The sequence below is a fragment of the Hetaerina americana genome, unplaced genomic scaffold (assembly GCF_022747635.1).
Source record: "Hetaerina americana unplaced genomic scaffold, ioHetAmer1.1.p SCAF_485, whole genome shotgun sequence".
Taxonomy (NCBI): domain Eukaryota; kingdom Metazoa; phylum Arthropoda; class Insecta; order Odonata; family Calopterygidae; genus Hetaerina; species Hetaerina americana.
The window spans coordinates 26,944-46,638 of NW_027287079.1; the positions used below are offsets into that span (position 1 = coordinate 26,944).

The following is a 19,695-nucleotide window of genomic DNA, read 5'->3' on the forward strand; positions in this document are numbered from 1 at the left end:
GTTTTACATATTGATGGCTACTGCAGAAGCTTTTGGGCGTAATACTAAAAACCTGGTAATAAATCAAACTTCATTTCAACGCATTCGAAAAAATTTAAGAGAAGCGAGGCACACAGAAATTCAACACACATTCAAACCAAACAACTGCCAAGAATTAGTGTTGCACTGGGATGGAAAGTTGCTTCCAGCACTCGCAGGTGTTGAAAAGATTGATAGACTGCCAATAATAGTAACTTTTAAAGGTAAGGAGCAACTGTTGGGAGTCCCTGAAATGCCAAAATTTTCAGGAGAAGAGCAAGCCATGGCTGTTTACTAAGCAGTGGAGAAGTGGGGCATAATCAGTAAAATTCAGGCACTTTGCTGTGATACAACTGCAAGCAACACAGGTAGAATAAATGGTTCCAGCACAAATCTAGAAAAAATTGTTCAATCATATTCTTATGTACCTTCCTTGCCGTCATCACTTTTTTGAGTTAGTTTTGAGGAGTGTCAACTCAGTGATGGGTGCAACTCCTCGTCCAGATATGGCACTTTTGATTACCTATGATAAGATTTATAGAATCCTGGAAAATACTCGACAAGAAGATTTACAGAACTGGTAGCAATGAAGTGCCTGATGATGCCAGCTCTGCCATTCTTGGATTTCTTGAAAACCATCTTTATGAGCAGAAACAACAGCAAGATGATTACCGAGAATTGTTGGAGTTAACAATGATCTATCATGGTGGTATTCCAAAGAGCGGGATATCTTTTCGTAAACCAGGAGCTGTGAGTCATGCTAGGTGGATGGCCAAGGCAATTTATTTATGCAAGAGTTACCTAGATTACTTTCAAGATCAATTTCAGCTATCTGACGGGAAGAAGAAATCTTTAAAAAGATTATGTATTTTTCATGCTCAAGTTGACGTTCGAGCCTGGTTTCTATCATCAGAAGCAATTAAAGCACCTTATCACAATTTCTTATACGTGCATAAATTGTTAAATTATCAGGATATTGATCCAGAAATCAGTAAGGCCGCTGTAAAAACATTTTCAAACCATCTCTGGTACTTAGCTCCCAAAACTGTGGCTTCATCCTTATTTGACGACAATGTTCCAATCACGGTTTAAAAAAATATAACCAAAGATATGCTAGAAGCAGATGAAAGTGAAGAAGAGGAAGAAGAAAAAATTAACTAAAGAGGTATATTGTGCACCAAAATGATTTTACTTCCTTTACAAACATGCTTTCAACTTTTGTAACCCTTGTTGGAAAGGAGAAGAATTGCACTAGGCAAAGAGGCTTTCACAAGGAGAAGGGAATTGATGACAGGAGTGTTGAGTAAGGATGTTAAGGAAAGACTCATAAAAACTTTGATATGGGGCGTAGTTATGTACGGCGTGGAAACTTGGTCACTGAAGAGGAATGATAGACGTAGATTGAAGGCTTTTCAAATGTGGGCATGGAGAAGGATGGGGAAGGTGAAATGGACCGAAAGGAAAACAAATGAGGAAGTACTTGGTATGGTGGGCGAAGAGACGGGTTTGTTGGGAGAAATCCTAAGGAGGCAGGAAAAATTGATGAAGGGTGTGTTGATCGGCAGTGGGATGTTGAAGACTGCAAGAGAAGGGAGAATGTTAGGCAAACGAGGAAAGGGCAGGAACAGGATATTGGACAGAATGAAGGAAAGAAGGAAGTACACAGAGATGAAGGACTTGATGGAGAGTAGGCTGCTGGATTGTGTTTTGTCGGGAGTAACAAAATATTTATTTGGTGGTTGTGTCCCTCCAAAACCTATCTTATTCAGTAGATTACTTAATAATAATATACTGTTTTCAATGAACATGAAGGTACAATGAAAAACTACTGTTATTACGACATGATAACTTTGGTGCATTGTCTCTGCAATGAAACTGAGGGAGTTTTATTTCCTTAAAAATTTGAAATAATTTACTATTAAAAATAGATTAATTTACTCACAAAATAATTAAGAAACATATATTTGAGCTTTGAAAAAACATGAAAACACATTTTGACATAGAAAAATAAACATTATTACTTGATATGTATGCACTTGCAAAATTCAGCACTACAAAAATGAGAGCAAAACGTGTGTGCAATGTCAATCCTAAACATATTATTTGTAAGTATACATCTTTCTAAATGAATCCTGGGGCTCATAAATGCAAAAAATGTATATAATGCAATTATAGGAACTGAATTAATATATTTAATATGGAAAGTCACTTTATTCAATAATTCTTCTTTCCAAAAGTATTGTTGGGATATTTAATGAAGAGGTGAGAATTTCCAACAGGTTTTCCTTGTAGAGCTTTCATAGCTGCACCTGCAGCTTTGGCATCAGCAAAGTTGACGAATGCACACCTCTTACTCTCTAGCACTGAAATACTCATGATTTTCCCATACCTGTAAATAAAAATAGATATAAACTATAATATCATGGAACAATTTCCATTCTTTCACAAACTTTAAAAATTTAGCAGATGAATAATTTGGATATAGGACAGGAAGAGGAAGCGGAGAAGCTATATTAGCACTACGACAGATTTTAGAGAGGAGAATAGAGATTCATAGAAAGACATATGTGGCCTTTCATTTTGACAAAGTTGACAGGAGGAGACTTCCAAATATTGACGAAAAATGAACTTGATTAGAAAGATAGAAGAATGATTTTAAATTTGTAGAAGACACAGAAAACAGAAATTGATATAAATGGATGCAGGAAAGTAACAAAATTAAAAAGAGTTGTGAGAGAAGTTGTCTCCTACCTATTTAATTTATTCATCTAGGAAGCAATTACAAAAATGAAAGAAAGGACTAAAGGTATTAAAAATAATGGAAAAAGAATTCACAGTATCCGCTTTGCCGATGAAATAGCAATAATTGCAGACTCTGAAAAGGACATGAATAAGATGCTCAAAATACTATCCAAAAACCTAGAATATTTGAAATTGAAAATAAACAAGAATAAGACCAAGATAATATTAATATAAAAGAGAAAAGATATTATTGGAGAGGAATGATCTTTAGAAATGGTGATTTTTGATGGTTTCAATTATTAATTATCATTTCTCTCCAAAGTTTCTACAAATTTAAGCCTGAAACTATACAGAAAGAAAAGAAATTGTCAAAACTGATATAAAAAATATAAAAATACCTTAGATCAAGTTTAAAATATTTGCTACCTGGGGAGTATTATTAAAATCAAAAATACATGCGAGACTAAGACTAAGAGAAAAATAGCCTTGGCAAAACAAGTATTTCAAAACAAGAAGAATTTACAAGTCAATAACCATATTAGCATAGAAACCGGAAAAAAGTTCATCAAAACCTTCGTTAGGAGTGAATTCTAATATGAATGTGAGACATGGACAATCAGGACAGTAGAAAGAAAAATGCTGAGGCAATAGAAATGTGTACTTTGAGGAAAGGAGCAAAAAAAAGCTGGGTAGAAAGATAAAGTAATGAAAAAATGTGAGCATAAGTGAAAGAAAAGAGAACTCTCTTAAGAACAATAGGAGAAAGAAGAGAAAAATTAATCGGATGCTTACTATGGCATAGCCAATTCCTTCAGAACATATTTGAAGGATAAATTGTAGGGAAGAAACCAAGAGGATATCCCGCAGCTGATTACTTCAAGAGCATGGGAGCATGAGACAGACTTGAGAACATATACAAGTCTCAAGGAGGTAGCAGTGAAGAGATAGGCATGGCTATTGCGACAAGGCACTGCCTTTAGGGTTTGATGATGATGGTAAAATAAAAAAAAAATATCAGCAAAACAGAGCAAACAAAGAGAGATTACATTTATCCTATTGTATGATCATAATTAATTTCCATGAATTGATCTTCAAGTAAGTGAACATAAGTAGAATGCATGTGTCTCAAAAGTTCAAATGACTATTTCCTTGTTTAAGGAAGCATAAATTTATCCCACAATATTCTTAGGGTAAGGTTCAACAGCCCACCCACCACCCCCTTTTCAGTTCTGTCAGCAAAATGATGTGCAATAAGGAGTATTCCCTGACGCTTGTGTGCACTCAGCAATATAGCAGTAAATTTTCACTACATAGAACTTGACTTCTAAAAATATTTGTTTCAGAGCAGGGGTGCTCACCGCATAATTTATCAACTAAATTTAAAAAACCTTTATTTTACCCATTTAATTTGATGTTTGAAAGGCAATTACCACCTTTAGCTAAGAGGAATAATTACTCTTTGCCTTATTAAATGAAAATAGATAAGTGTAACTTACGCAGAAAACATTTTCCTTAATTCCTCCTCAGGAATGCCGTCTGCATTACCAACCCAAAGCGAAGAAATACCTCTAGGATTAGCTGGGCTGGAATAAAATTAAAAATACAATATAATCCAAGGATTACCTTAACTGGATAAATAACGAAAGATAATAAATAATAATGATGATATTAATATCATGACAAATATCCTTACTCCATAAATTTGTCTGATTGATGCTTGCCATCCATTGAATAGGAGTCTTCATCATCATCATCAAAATCGCCTTCATCTGAATGATATATTGTGTCTCCATAGCAGCCAACTGTCATTGGATTTTCTTTCGCAAACTCAATGGCTTCCTAAGGAAAAATGTGAAAATAAGGAATCGATCAGAAACCATTGGTTACTTTTAACATAATTCAATAAATAGATAATAGAACCTGAAGATTTTACCTCAAGACTAGTAGAGCATGCTATTGCTTCTTGAGCACGCATTCTGGAATAACCTAAATCCATCATCTGCTTCACTTTTATTTCCAAAAGTTGGTCATTTGCTTCAGAACAACTACGATTTCGGTCAAGAACCTGGTTGAAAGCCTCATCTGCTTCTTTATACATCTAAAAAAATAGACGCCAAATATTGTTGTAGCCAAGTAATTTTACTGTTATCCACAGAGTTATTTTATTGATTCAGACATCACCTTAAGTCCAACTAACGCCTCACCCTTCCTGAAGTATGACTTCAAATTATTGGGGAATTTCTGTACCATTTTATCGGACTCTTCCAAAGCTCTGGAAAAAATTGGCTCAATCATTTAACAATATTTAAAACTAACAATATGTTTACCATATATCTAAACTTAAAAAGATAGCATAGATTCCTGGGGGATAAACATAATTAACGTTGTATAAATAATATCAGTAAATTGTAACTTATATTGGGAAATTTATTTTTTATATTTTTATTAAGTAATAAGATTAGCATTACAATACTCCTTATAAGGAATGCCTATTATCTCTAAGCATACCTACTTTTTGTATGATTTTAATTTTAGAAGAAAGTAACATCGATTATTCCAAAATCGGGTCTCCATTGGAAACTTTTCTATGCCAGCATTCAGAACTTCAATAGCTCCCATGTAATCCCCTCCAGCTGCCTTTATATTGGCTCTCCCGCCGATGCCAACCACAACATCTTCCATGATTTCAATTTTATTATAACTTATCTGTTCTAGTCAAAGATAACTACTGCTCCAATCTATTTTCCGTTGTCTATTTTATTAGGTATCACCACGCTTCCAGTTCATTTGGTTTATTTAAGAAGCCTAAAATAAAGTTGCAAAACAATAGTTAAGCATTATAAGCATATCGCAGGCAAACCATCTATAACAACTAAAATCCAGGACAAATATGATAGAAATATTAATTAACTGCTCACTAATTTATCATCAGTCGAATATAAATTTACTCGCCGTTTGCGTTCCAAAGTCCGTTCGTCAATGAGTAACCACCACTTCGTACTGTCCCCTGTTTTCCTCACATTACGAATTTTGCTCAGTCAGCTGTTTTTAAATTCACGTGCGTAATTGTTGAGATGGCTATGAAACTGTAGTAAGTCGATAAGTTAAAATTTAGACAAAGGTTTTGAAAGTGAAGTTTTGTAATTGTTTCATTTGTGTAGATCTGGCTGTATAAATAACTGCAAAAAAGGCTGCCGTGTAATTGTTTTGAGAGACAATATTGACACCCTTTAGGACTAGTGTAAAATGTGTAAATGAAGGACTAACATTTGATAAGAAGGTATTATTCATTTGATTTGTTTTACATTATCCTGATAACTATGGCCGATGAAAGTGAGATGCACGTCCCTTCTGGTGTAAAAATGGCAAGCAAGGAAGGTATACTAAATGAAGTTGTATCAGATTTGGACAAAACGTCTCTTCATGTGAGTGGTGATGATGTTGACGAAGTTGATAGACCAGGTGTTGGTGTTGATGCCGAAGATGAAGAAAGTGACCCCAGTGAACATAATGTTCAGAGTAATGTCGAGAGCGATTTGATAGACGAAGAAGAACTAAAGAACGCTGAGGCTTCATATACCGAGGAGGAGAAAGAGGTAATCCTATTGGAAGAATTACTTCTGCTGTCATTTTGATCCGTTGAACTATACATATCTCTTAAGATTGCATTTGTTGTCCAATTTGTTAATTCATAAAGTTTAGATGATTGAAGTATCGTTATTCATTGATTAATCTTCTAATAATAGTTTTTTCGTAGCCGTTGGGTTCTCCTCTCTTTAACCCGTTGTATTCGCACCACCAAGCTTAGCACAAGTTGTTAAGGGAGGTTGCTGGCAGGTGTGACCATAACGGGTTGAAGTAGAATTCCATATTATATACAGCATCAGTTTTTTTGATAATATGTACTTGAATTCTATTATATTTATGACATGAAACTCGTCTTATGTGCTATTTTTTGATCATTTGAAGAGACGGAAAGATGAAGCTTTAATCCATAAATCTGAAGGAAATGATCAGTTCAAAGCGGGAAATTTCGTCGAATCTGCAGAAAGTTATACGCTAGCCTTAAGAATATGTCCATTAAAGTATTCCAAAGAACGTGCTATAATGTATGCCAACAGATCAGCTGCCAAAGTGAAGTTGGTAAGTATATTTCGGTTCTGATAGCATTCTCTGTGTTGGTAATTACTAAATTCGAATTAAGTAGTATAATTTACTACTTTTAGGAACGTTATGAAACCGCTTTGGAAGATTGCACAAAAGCGGTAGAATTAGATGGTGGATATTTAAAAGCATGGGTTCGGAAGGCCCAAATTGATGAAAGGTTGGATAAACTGGATGAGGCATTAGAAGACTTCAAGAAGGTCCTAATTTTGGATCCAAATCACAAGGAAGCAGGGGAAGCTGTCAGAGTAAGTCCGTTTTCAGTTTTCATATTATTAGGGCAGCGTAATAATTGGGAGTTTTAAATAAAGAATGATCAATTACTGATTAAGATACCCTGTGAGTGTGACTTTTTGATTTTCCATTAACAATTTTTCTATGGCAACCAGAATTGATGATTGCTGTAGTGACGGTAACAATTTTGCTGTTCCACTCTAGTTCTTAAAAAAATAAATGAAATTTATGAATTTTGTCTGCTGTTTGCATGATAAAAATAATAATCTGAACCGGCAAATATACCACAATGAAGGAAGAAATCCACACATTTATTGACTGTTGGAAAAACATGAATATCTCTGTCTGAGTTCATTAATTTTTGGTTTTAACACATGTTCTTCTGCTTCTATGGGTTATCTTTTAATTCAAATGTCGGCAGAGTATTTTGATGTCTTGTCTTAGAAGTAGTTTTGCCACCACTTCCTTAAGTGTCTTTTGTAAGGGCAAATTTTCCTGGAGTCCTTAAAAAAACATTGCCAGTTATATACATGAATTTTAGTCCACTGCCGTGATATTACATTTATTATTACATTGCATACAGAGTCAAAGTTGGTTGGTTTCCAGTGTAGTGATATTTTGTCATTCTGGAACAGAGTATAGTGATAATAAGCTTCAATGTCCTCTCAATAATGGCTGAAGATTATGTGAAAATTTTCAAGAGAAAAATTGGTGAGAATCAAGCGTGAATGAAGTAACCATCATTTGTCAATAATCAATGGAGGTAGCCACTCATCCTGAAAAGAAACTAGTTTGGTTTGAAATGCACTCATGAGCTTATCTGTTGATTGTGGGTCCAAATATTCTCTAAGAGATGCAATAACTGTCTGCATTAGCTTACCATGCATCCTAAAGCCCAATCCTTTGTTGCTATTATTATATAACATATTAAAGTCATTGTAGTCATAACCCTTGTGAAGAATTTCATTTGATAAACAGGTCCAGGTAACTCTTGCCCCAAATCTGATATCTCATGGGTCATGAAGTAAAGATTAGGAACTTGAGTGAAGTTAATTAGTATGAATGGCTCACAGTGTTATGTCAGGATCATGGAACCACATTTAGTTTTTCCCCAGTGCTGTGATGATGTGAATTACGCTGTCAGTAGAGGCTTCTCATGCATCTTTCCATGGTTTGAAATATATTTCAAATATTTGTAGTCAATGGTCATTCATCAAAGATGGAAAATGGCTAGATATAACTACCCTTGCTTCTCAACATATCAAAGATTTTTCTCCTTGGTGAGAACCATGCTCTTAAAGTGAAGAGCCTCAGTTGTTTTTACACTTATATGGTAACGGAGTGCTGAATCTTAGAATACATGTACATCTAGCCAATACCCTACAAGCCACTGCAAGGGCATGTGGTGGGGGCAATTTGGACACCACCTGTAAAATAGAATGCATGACAAGCAAAAAAATATGCTAATGCACACCCACACATGCATATATTCTTGCAACTTATTTTACTTACCCACTTGCAAATATGTGGACAAACAATGAGTATACGCCAGCACATGCCCCTAAGTATGTCCTAGTTGTCTACATAGCATTTAATTTGGTCCTTGATTATAATTAAATTTTTTACTACTTTCACTATGACTTTGATTTTTGACTATCATGATTCCTGATTATTTGAGGAAAGAACAAATATTTATATCATTTTGTGCTGAAGTACTATCTCCTTTATCTTATCTTTGTGCTCTAGCCTTCACAAATAGTGTGGTGTCATAGTAATTATGTTTATGTAATAGTTAAACTCGTGTGTTCTGAACCTTGCTAGAGTAGAATAAACTGCAGTGTGTTAGGATGATTGGAAAGTGGGAAATAGTTTGATTTTTGTATTTTACATAATTTTTTATTGTCCATATATTATATATTAAATGAATCAATTGTGTCCCCCGATAAAGGTCAACTAGTTAATAATCAAAGAAGTATTAGGCATGGGGGAGTAGTAAAGATTGTAAGGGAAAATTCGAAGGAGGCAGGAAAGGTGGACGCAAAGCATTTTGGTTGGCAATGAAATGCTGAAGGGTGTGATAGAGGGGAGAATATTAGGCAAGCGAGGTAGAGGCAGGAAGACCTGGCATCTTGCAAGGAATAAAGAGAGTTAAAATGTACGCAAAATTGAAGACGGGTTGGTTTATTGTAGTGTGGGGTCAGGTTGTCTTTTACCTGTAAGCAAGGCTAAGAAATGTAGAGGTTTACAGTCCATTTTGGTAGACTGCCAAATAATAATAATAAGTTGTCTATAAATATTGAATGAAGAGCACAATGTATCTTTCCACTGTCCTTCATTCATGTATAACTAGTTTCAACGCTTAAGCATCATCATCAGGTACCTAAGATACATTGTGTTCTTCATTTAATAAACATGGACTTCCACAAAGTTGAGCCGGGAACAATTGAAGTTGTCTAAACCATAAATATCTTAGAGTTATTCATAGTATACTATTGGAAATGTGTAGTTAGAAGTAATTTATAAATAATAGTCATAATGAATTAATCTCTACCCTTCAATCTTTCCTCAGTGTACATTTTACCAAAAATTTCATTCCGTGTAACATTGCACTTCTGTCTGCAGCAACTGCATGAAAAATCTCTTTTCCCCTCATGAAAGCAGCAAAATGTGGAATTCACCGTGTACTTACCCTGAAACTATGCAAGTTGAACAAATTAGCAAAAAATTTAAAATTGAAATATAGATCCAAAGAACTCCCTCTACCAGATAGTCCAGTATTTCCAAACAATTCATAGAATCAATCAATTTCCTAATTAAATACAACTGATGTCTAAAAAATGATATGATCACCTCCACAACCTTAATGGTTGTCCATTCATATCCATCCATCCATCATCATATTAAATGCAAACTGTTCCTATTATTTTTCTCTACATATAACAAACCCATTGGCTATAACAATAGGATCCCATTGATACGCATACCCTTAATATAATTCTGGTTTGGGGATGGTGCATTTTAATAAACCCTGATTAAAGATTCTACCTGGTTACTTATTTCCATAAATTAATTCCATAATACTCTCTCCTTGCTAACTTATTTATCCTTTTTCACAGCCATAAATCATTTTAATGTTGTAAATGTCCTTGAGACTTTTATATTCCATGCTGGGGTCTCTTTGACCACATTTTTCCATTACTTCTTTAGTCTACCACTTCCCTTCAACTCATTCTTTGTCTCATTTTCTCTTATACGTGTATCTATCTGCTCATTAATTTGACTCCCATCCATTCTCTTAACATGATCAAGCACATTGCTTCATATCTATTTACTGTGCATCGAATATACTTTTTTCATGATCAACTTCATTCTTCCCTCACTAAACTATGCCATTTTTACCACAAGCACTCCCAAGTATCCCATCCTCACCACATTCAGTTGACATTAATGCTTGTCAAGGCATACCGAGGTTAAACTTCCAGAACATGATGTGGGGAGGATTACACCTTGATATGCTGACATTTTTTCTGCATTAGACAATTTTTTTTTATATACTCTGCGTGTTGCCTACAACCATTATTTACATGTTAATCCATCTTTTGTAAACTTTCTGCCAAGTTGTGCGATAGCATCTTCATGTTCAATTCTTTCACAACTTACGCTCAATGTGCAATCATTCTTCCCACACTTCCTTGCAAATGTATGACCACTTTCATTCTAGTTACTACATTCTAGCAACATATGTATGGGTGCATTTACATCTTTATTCAATGAACATGGCTCATCCCACAATCCATTTAACATGTTTATCCATGGAATAGCAGTGGCATTACAATTACAATATGGCATTATACATCTTTGTTTCGCACCATGTTTTATTTTAAACCAGTTACCCAAGGCCCCATTCACGTCTAACGTTACCTTACAACTTACTCGTATACATCTCTGTAATATCATTCAATAACTGCTCATTCACTCACTAGTGTCTCAGATTTGCTTTATTTGTCCTGCTTTCCCCAAATCCGCAGATATGCTTGGGAATTTCGTTGCGCATACTTGCATGTACATATTTCTCAGATACAGGCTAAGGAGCGGCTAGATGATCTGTGCATCCCTAACCAGGCATAAACTACATTGCATTCACAATATTTTTTACTTACTATGGTATTATCAATTCTCTTTCATTGTTTAACCAAACTCTCTCCTTAGATTATTCATGAGACTAGTCACTCTATAATACTTGCGTTATGTCTTTTATGTCTTACTTTCCTTCCCTCCATAGTTGTCTTGTAAAATTAAATTTGCTCTCTGGCAAGATTATATTCATTTACATCAATGGTTTGCATTCATCGTCATGACTTAATGTAATCTGACTCATATTCCGAATCTTTGCCATTATATATAATTATCATCAAAATACTTCCTCCAACAGTTTCTAACTCTGTATCCCTGTCGGTTTCACCGCTGTTAATTGTTATTGAATTCATCCCTTTGAGTTCCCTCTGTTTTGACCCTTTTTACCCAATCCCAAAATGGCTTAATATTTCATTCAAAAAATATATTTTTTATGTTTATGCCATGTATACCCTTTCCTACTTTCTTTCATGAAACATTTGCATTCATTAATTTTCTTTCGATAAACATCATATTTCTTGGCTTCCTTTACTAGTTGCATTCACCCTCTTATTAAAGGTTTATTCAAAAATTTTGGAATTTTTTAATAAATTTTGGACATACATGTATATACTTTCTAACTAGGGAATCCTATCTCCTTCAAGGCACACTCTTCCTGTATTGATGCATTGCTCCCAATGACATTGGAACTTCTGGGAACAGTCCTTTCAAGATAAACTTGCAGATTTATTCAATATCGTCAATCATTTGAAATCTTCATTCTTTTAAAGTGAATTTCAGTTTCAGAAATAAGAAAAGACTTGCCAATATTTTTTACTTTTCTGCAATTTCCCCATCAATTGTGGTAATCCAGTGGGTTGACCACTGGGCTACTGACCGGAGGACCTGGGTTTGATTCCTGGTGATGCCTCTGTCACCATCAACTTAACCCCAGCTGGGTGATTTTTCAGGTATCAGATCTTCCTGGTAAACCATAGGTGGAAAAGGGAAAAGGAACATGCCAGGTGTCACATAAATTGGATCCATGATTCCCTCTTTGGAAAAAAATTCATAGATTTAAAAACAATTGCAATTTTATCCCTGAAATACTGCATATCTTCCCAGAAGGATTAAAAATGAACACACTCGAGCAAATCGAGATTAGAAGTCACTTGGTAGACTGCAAAATTATTCTTTGTAATGAGCAATCATACCAAGAATGCCATGATGGACACCGTAGTGAAATTGAGTCCTGGCATCTACACGACTTGGTCCAAGCAATCATATGTCATGCCCAACAGTGGGGGAGACAAGACTTCCAAGGTCGTCATCTCATGATATCTTTGCAAAGCGACAGTTGACAGAAGGTGACCAAGTTAGATTTAAGACATGGAATGCTAGGAAGATGTTGAGGGCAGGAAAATTAGAAAATAACTGATAGATGGAGAGAATAAATAAAGATGTTTTAGGTCTGTGCAAGGTGAAATGGAAGGAATGTAGAGATTACTGGAGCGATAGTTATAGATTAATATATACAGTGGAGGGGAAGAGAGCAAGTGAGGGGAAAATAATATTGAATAAAAAAGTAGGAAGAAGCATAGTAAGGGAGAAATCCAACGAATGTAGGATAGATGGATGCAGAGCATTCTGAATAGTGATGTTGAAGACTGTGGGGAGATTATTAGGCAAATGGGGAAGGGGCACGAATAGGATAAGGAGGTTGGATGCAATGAAGGGAGGAAGGAAGAATTCAGAGTTAAAAGAGAGGCTTATTGTAGTGTAGGATATTGGGTTGCATTTTGTTAGGAGAGAAAAGGGAATTGTCACTGTACCCTTGGAATGTGTCCACCTACCTTAACTGGTAAATTACCAGTTGTAATAATAAAAGAAGGGAATAAAACTCAGTTGTTGACCTCTACCATGGATGCTTGGAGAAAGGGTCAGGATTGTGCCATGACCTGGTTTTGTGGTGTACTCACGTATTTCAGTTGTGCTATGATTTATTTTATTATCACATCAATTTTAACATGCCAAGAATATGTATAAAAAGAAAATGATCTTAAATAATAAAAAGGAGAAAAGTGCGGATATTGTTTAGCTAATTATAAGTTTCATCGCTCCTTTACTGTTAGTACTCAGTCCCAATTCAAATTTGCTGGTCCCTATGATCTTTTTGGAATATCTGATGATTGATATAAGTAAATTCCATAAATTCCAAGAAACTGCAGGAGATGCCGCAATCGTAGCTTTTGATGGAGTCATCTACTAAATGTGCATTTTAATGCAACAATTTCAGAGTGTAAAGATCTTTAAATAATATAAATAAAAACCCTAATAGTTTTAGAGTAGCTGCCATAGCTGTTTAATGAATACATAATGATTCCCAAGCTTTTTCCATAAATATTGAAAGATTTGCAGATACAAAAATCTACACACCTATGAGCATGAAATAAATAGATGGGTTTGAAGTCCATAAATATTTTTACCAAATTTTCAAATATTGTCTTTTTCTTTGGATGTTCCAATGGACTATTTTATTACTCAAACGCCTTTGAAGCATATACCAATTTAATAAAGAAAGCCATTCGTTTGTAACTATGTAAATGTGAAGTGATGAATGCTGATATTTAGCAAAGTGTTGAATGAAATATCTTACCTACCGTCACTTTCTAGTATGCATACATGCAGTCCTAGGAGAAGTGCTAATTCTGGAATAAATAGGTAATCAGAAGTTATGGTATTGATTTTCCTCTAAATTTGGTATTTGATTGATAGTAGAGGAGTATTTTAACAACAGGATTGCTATAGTGGAATTTTATGTTTTGTATGGTGACAAGACTGACAGCTGCATTGCTGTTCATTATTGGTTGGAGCTCCTATTTGCCTGAAGTGAGACTTTGCGAGTGGTCAGGTTTTCAATGTCCACATAATTTTCACATATATTTTTATTGTTTATCTACTGGATAAGATAGGGTTTGGATAGACACAACTACCAAATAATTCTCTCGTCTCTCCTAACATCCGACTCTACAACAAGTTATGCTTCATCTCTGTTTAAGTATTTATTTCCGCCCTTCAATCCGTCCAACACCTCTATCCTATTCCTACCCCTTCCTTGTTTTTCTAACATTTTCCCCTCCATCACAGTCTTCAACATCCCACTGCCAATCAATATGTTTTACATCCATTTTTCCTGTCTCCTAATGATTTCTCCCAGCAATTCTCTCTCCTCCCCACTATACCTATTTCTTAATTTGTTTTCCTTTTTGTCCATTTAATATTCTCCATCCTTCTCCACATCCACATTTCAAAAGTCTCCAGTGTACGCCTATCACCCTACTTCGATGACCGTCTTTCTGCTCAGTATATAAGTATGCTCCATTGCAGTTTTAATGAGCCTTTTCTTAATATCCTTACTCAATGTCCCCATCATCAATTTTCTCCTCCTTGTGAAAGTCTCTTCGGCTTATGTAATTCTTCGTCTTATGTCACTAATACTTTGACCATTTTGGTCCAGAACACTTCCAAGATACACAAACTTCCACCTGCTCTAGTTGTTGCATTCCAGTTTTCATGTTTATCTTAGCCTCTCTCTTTCTGGAAAACTGCATAATCTTGGTTCTATTCACATTTATTCTCATCCCAAATTTTTTGCACTGAATTACCAATTCACCATGCAATGCTTGCAACCCCTTGGCTGACTGACAAACTAAATTTTGGTCATCAGCGAACGTAACTGATTTTATGAATTCCTCACTGGCTTTCATTCCTCTCTCCAGTTCTTCCCATGCCTCTATAATCGTTTCCTCCACATATATGTTGAACCACACAGGTGACAGATTTCACATAATCCTTTGTCAGATGTGGTTCATAACTTGGAAATATAATTGACAATGTTAGTACTTATTGTTCGCAAGTAATTCATTACCAACTGAAGTGCTTGAATTATACTTTGAATGCATATTTTAACTATTTCAATTATTAATTTTCAACAGATAATTCTGTCAGTATTTGCATAATTTTGTTCATGTCGTAAAAATTGTAAGTAATTGTAGCAATATTTTACGTGGTTTTTCAGTTTAGACATGAATTAACTTCTTTTTTCAGAGGTTACCTGATCAAATTACTGAGAGGAATGAAAAACTAAAAGAAGAAATGTTAGGTAAATACATTACTTCATTATTTTCTGTTAATAAAATATTCAATTGCATTTAGTCTATGTTCATTATCTAATTTGAGATTTTTATGTGACAGGAAAATTAAAGGATCTTGGAAACATGATTCTTCGCCCATTCGGTCTCTCAACCAGTAACTTCCAAATGACCAAGGACCCAAACAGTGGAGGATATTCTGTGAACTTTAAAAATAATCCTAATTAATGATGGAAATATTAATAATTCATATTGTAAATTTGCAGTTAAAGTGCAATGTATTATGGCATTGGTGAGAATACTTTATTCACTTACCTTCTGCCACTATGTGATATAACATAAAAAATAAATTATGCTATTAAAATTTTAATCATTCTGTGTTTCATATTTACAATATTTATGTGTTGGGAGCAAAAAGCAAAGTAAATTAATGTTTAGGGTGTATAAAGTTTGTACGTCATTTTAATCATATTGAATGCCATTCAAATTCTGGTACCATATTATATTCATGTTCTCTACATGAATATTATTTTATTTTTTTACTTCACTGAACTTTTCATGTTAATAATGGAATAATCATATAAACAAGGAAGATTGTGTTTACCTTTAATAATAAATATTTGGAAATGACTAAATCATAATTAAACATGACTAACATTTTGAATTTGTCATACGCCTCCTGTCTCTAATAGATATGCTTATGATGACTGTTGTTTGACATAAACTTATGCCATAAGAAGTCTTTAAAATTGACTTCTTTCCTAGTGATATACATCCATGTGATAGAGAACTCAGTAGATTCTTAGGTTACTGCAAGAGTTCTGGCTGGAAATGATTGTTGTCCTCAGTTACTTGCAAATTACTGTTGTGCACAAAATGGTATGTGATAACTAATAGAAAAAACAACAGCATGATTATGTATCATGTAGAAGAAAAGAGGTATCGTTTTACTATTTTTGTGAAGTCATTAATGACATTGATTTGATGGAAAATTTCAGTATGAAATTTTTCTGTGCATATGTTCTCAGAATGATATTCCAAAATATGTTATTCACTTTAGAACGGAAGGGAAACTGAACTTCTAATGAAAGCTAATAATCACTTATTTAGAAAATCGTATTTTTTGCACTTTTTTCATTTTTCAAGAAGGCCAGCTCTAGGGACCATGATCATGATGCCACCATGGCTTATTAGGTAGACTGGTCTTGTTGAAATCAGTCCTTTTGGTTGAGTGCAATGATGGGTCAGTGCTGCTCTTTGGTTCCCAGTATCACAAAATCTTAAGACTAGGATTGGAATTGAAGTGAAACATCAGTTTCATAACTGATATTTATACTAAATCTGATTGTTTTCATTCATTGAAACCTAATACAAAATCATAATGTCCACTGAATGAAACAAAGAATCCATAAATTTTTTTTGATCTAATTATTTTGCCATGCTATCTATTTTAGCACAGTATGCTTTATTAATTAGAATTCAGATTTTACAGAAATATCCCAAAATACCTTGTTTTGCAAAACTACTTAATAATTCAGAATCATAGAAGGTAGCCTCTAGAAAAAGATTCATCAAAGCTAATTGTAGCACATTGTGTACCCTGTGCGTGATGAAGACAGTCATGTTTCACGTTATACGTGCTCACATATGAAAAATTAGGACTGCTCGTAAATAATTTGAAGTTAGAGAAGGTTGCTGGTGAAAAATGATGTACATCAGTATTTATGGGGTTTCATTTTCCCTGTATTATAGTTCCTCAATTATTTCTTCATGACATACATAGGTGTAGGTGTTACCTTCTATTTCCATTAAACTGTTCTAAGGCTAGTACCAGCTCACTTCCCGTTGTTCTCTATCTTGTCCATCTCTTGCATACACACTAATGGGGATCAAGAACTGTTTTGCAAGTTAAAAGTTCCTAAGTTCAAGCTTTGTATCGTATAGTTATCGGAAAACATTTTCTTCAGTTAAGGAAACTTAAGTAACCACCTTTTTGTAATTTATTACGTGTAAAATGTATGCTAAACATTCATATCTCTTAAAATTCATCTGGTTGAATATTCACAAGCTGGGTATTATCTAAATTCTGCTGTCAAATAGTTCCTTGCCTTGAATTATAACAAAAGAATGACATTCTAATGGTCAAAAAAAACTATAATACAGTGTATCATGCCTACATTTTTCATGTCAAGAGTGGACTTATTGGGATTATCATATTCTTGGGTAATTACTTCTTTAATCCTGCACAATTAAGTTATTTAAAAATGTCTCATTGAATTTCACACACCATCAGGCTTATAACTGGGTGAACTCGACCATCACCTACCAAACCGACCTCCAGGTTGATTACTGTGTTTATGGTATCACTAAATTCAATCTGCTATGCAGATGTGTAGTCCACAGTTGTTCATGGCTAGTCAGAAACTCTAAGATTTTGTCTTATTGAATGTTTTATTAAGACAAGGAATAGTAATGCCCCTGTTGCATATGTATTAGTTGTAACAGTGGCTTCATATGATTTGAAGAAAGCTGCATAAAATCTGTTATATGAATTCCAAAAGAATGAAAGGTTTTAAGTGTTGTCTTGCTTTTAATGCTGTAACTTTTGAACTACATCTCTAATTCAAATGTGAAATTAGGTGGAATTCACAGGCAGTAAAATTAATAATTAAAGAACACATGAAGAGTTTCTCTCCGAAATTTTTTGTTCCTAGAATATAGTGCAAAAATTTTCTAAATAAACCAATAATATCGGAAATTATTTTTCATTCCCTTACTCTCCTTCTCAAAATAATGGTGCTATGAAAATGTGGGAGGTAGCAATTTTTTAAAAGATATTAATAATGAAAAAGTTACATTCCAGGACTTACATTACACATATCGATGCATTTTGTACAGTCTATTTTCAGTTTTGAAACTTAAAATAAATCATAAAAATTGTGTGTAAACCTTGGTGATAGCATGAATCATCTCATAAAATTTATCTACAAATTTAAGTAAGATGATAATTTCTTTTGGGGTCATTTAACTGAAGTTAATGCGATTGCGACTGTATTGCTCTGTACCTATCCATTCAATGGAATCAGAACTGAACTGGCACTGGAACCGAATAAAAGTGGAACCAACCCATCTCTAATTGCATTGAAATACATCAACCATGCGCATACGCAGTACCCTCGGTGTTGTTCAGAAACATCTCAGAGTCGCTTGGGTGGCATTCTTGTGAGGTGTAGGTGCTCTGAAACACTTCTATAGCTCCCACCTCTTTTAAAATTTACCTCCCATCTGGAGGAGAATGATATTTCATTGCTATTACTTGGATGCATAAAGTAATGAGATGGGAATGAAGACGTGAATGATAGAGTTTCATTTAAAGGAGTCTAGAATAATAATTATGCTGTGAGGGTTATGAAAGACATGGGCATAACGTTCAAAATGTAACAACTTATGTGCCCTTTGCTTTTATTCGCATAACTTGCCATTACCAATGAATATGCTGATATTTAAGCCATTCCCAAGGCTTCCATCTAGAGTCATGATTTAAAAATTCGTTCACTCCAGGATGAAAACTTCACTTCATCCCTCTAAGTTGTACATGGTGACTAGGGTGTGCTGTTTCTGAATGCATTCTGTAAGTGATAGTTTTCAATATTTAGAGACCAGTCATTTGAAATATTGGAATGATAAGAATCAAGGAAAAAAAATTGGAAGATAAGAACCAAGTGCATTTAGAAAGCTTGCCAGTAATGAGGTTATGGCGTGTGGTACTGCTTCAAGCAAAATGGGGCCCCTAAGTAATAAAAATCATTTCGCTTAACTCTATAAGTTTAAAGGTTCTTCAGTTAGAAATGCTTCTGTTGCCATAAAAACTGCATGTTAAGACTTAACATAAATGTTGGATGGGTGTAATTAAATGAATTCCCAGGTCAAGCATTCATTGGTCAAAAGCCTTAGAGACTTTTTTAAAATATTTCTGACACCATTATGTGTAATTCAATTAGTTCCTGTGTTATACGCAGTGTATGATAATAAAGAATGTGTTACACTAAATTTTGTTGTTCATTTTGAAAGTGATTTCCTATTGTGTAAAGTTCAATATGATTCAGAATATTTTTATCTCCATTTTAATATTAATACTCATGTCAGTGGGCTAGTGAGTGAACTATCCTATTCTATTTTAAATGAAAGAAAATAAGAATTTTGTTACTTCTGTTCTTTGATTGAGGTACAGTGAAACGCTGAATTTACAGGTCCCAAATTAATATAATCCTTG

General features: G+C 34.3%; 2 protein-coding genes across 3 annotated transcripts; one reads left to right on the forward strand and one right to left on the reverse strand.

The window, feature by feature from the left end:
- Window positions 1–1,970: 1,970 nt before the first annotated feature.
- LOC139693397 (protein STIP1 homolog) lies at window positions 1,971–5,791 on the reverse strand. Of its 2 annotated transcripts, none has more exons than XM_071591525.1 (7): window positions 5,713–5,791; window positions 5,273–5,565; window positions 4,942–5,032; window positions 4,694–4,858; window positions 4,454–4,599; window positions 4,257–4,343; window positions 1,971–2,407 (listed from the first exon to the last, which is right to left on the reverse strand). In XM_071591525.1, the coding sequence occupies exons 2-7, from the start codon at window positions 5,440–5,442 to the stop codon at window positions 2,233–2,235; spliced, it is 834 nt and encodes a 277-aa protein (XP_071447626.1). In that variant the 5' UTR covers window positions 5,443–5,565; window positions 5,713–5,791; the 3' UTR covers window positions 1,971–2,232. The 2 variants fall into 2 exon arrangements, with proteins under 2 accessions (XP_071447626.1, XP_071447627.1); XM_071591526.1 differs by having other exon boundaries at window positions 5,679–5,776.
- A 76-nt stretch (window positions 5,792–5,867) lies between these two features.
- Window positions 5,868–15,792, forward strand: LOC139693398 (tetratricopeptide repeat protein 1-like). Its single transcript, XM_071591527.1, has 5 exons — window positions 5,868–6,356; window positions 6,730–6,903; window positions 6,987–7,172; window positions 15,379–15,433; window positions 15,526–15,792. Exons 1-5 carry the CDS (start codon window positions 6,081–6,083, stop codon window positions 15,648–15,650), a joined length of 816 nt encoding a protein of 271 aa, XP_071447628.1. The 5' UTR covers window positions 5,868–6,080; the 3' UTR covers window positions 15,651–15,792.
- The last annotated feature ends 3,903 nt before the right edge of the window (window positions 15,793–19,695 follow it).

Coding starts and splice junctions, on each gene's coding strand:
- LOC139693397 (XM_071591525.1), bottom strand. CDS start 5,442: ATGGAAGATGTTGTGGTTGGCATCGGCGGGAGAGCCAATATAAAGGCA. Junction 5,033..5,272: donor AAATTAAAATCATACAAAAA/GTAGGTATGCTT, acceptor AATTTTTTCCAG/AGCTTTGGAAGAGTCCGATA. Junction 4,859..4,941: donor AGGCGTTAGTTGGACTTAAG/GTGATGTCTGAA, acceptor CTATTTTTTTAG/ATGTATAAAGAAGCAGATGA.
- LOC139693398 (XM_071591527.1), top strand. CDS start 6,081: ATGGCCGATGAAAGTGAGATGCACGTCCCTTCTGGTGTAAAAATGGCA. Junction 6,357..6,729: donor ATACCGAGGAGGAGAAAGAG/GTAATCCTATTG, acceptor GATCATTTGAAG/AGACGGAAAGATGAAGCTTT. Junction 7,173..15,378: donor AAGCAGGGGAAGCTGTCAGA/GTAAGTCCGTTT, acceptor TTCTTTTTTCAG/AGGTTACCTGATCAAATTAC.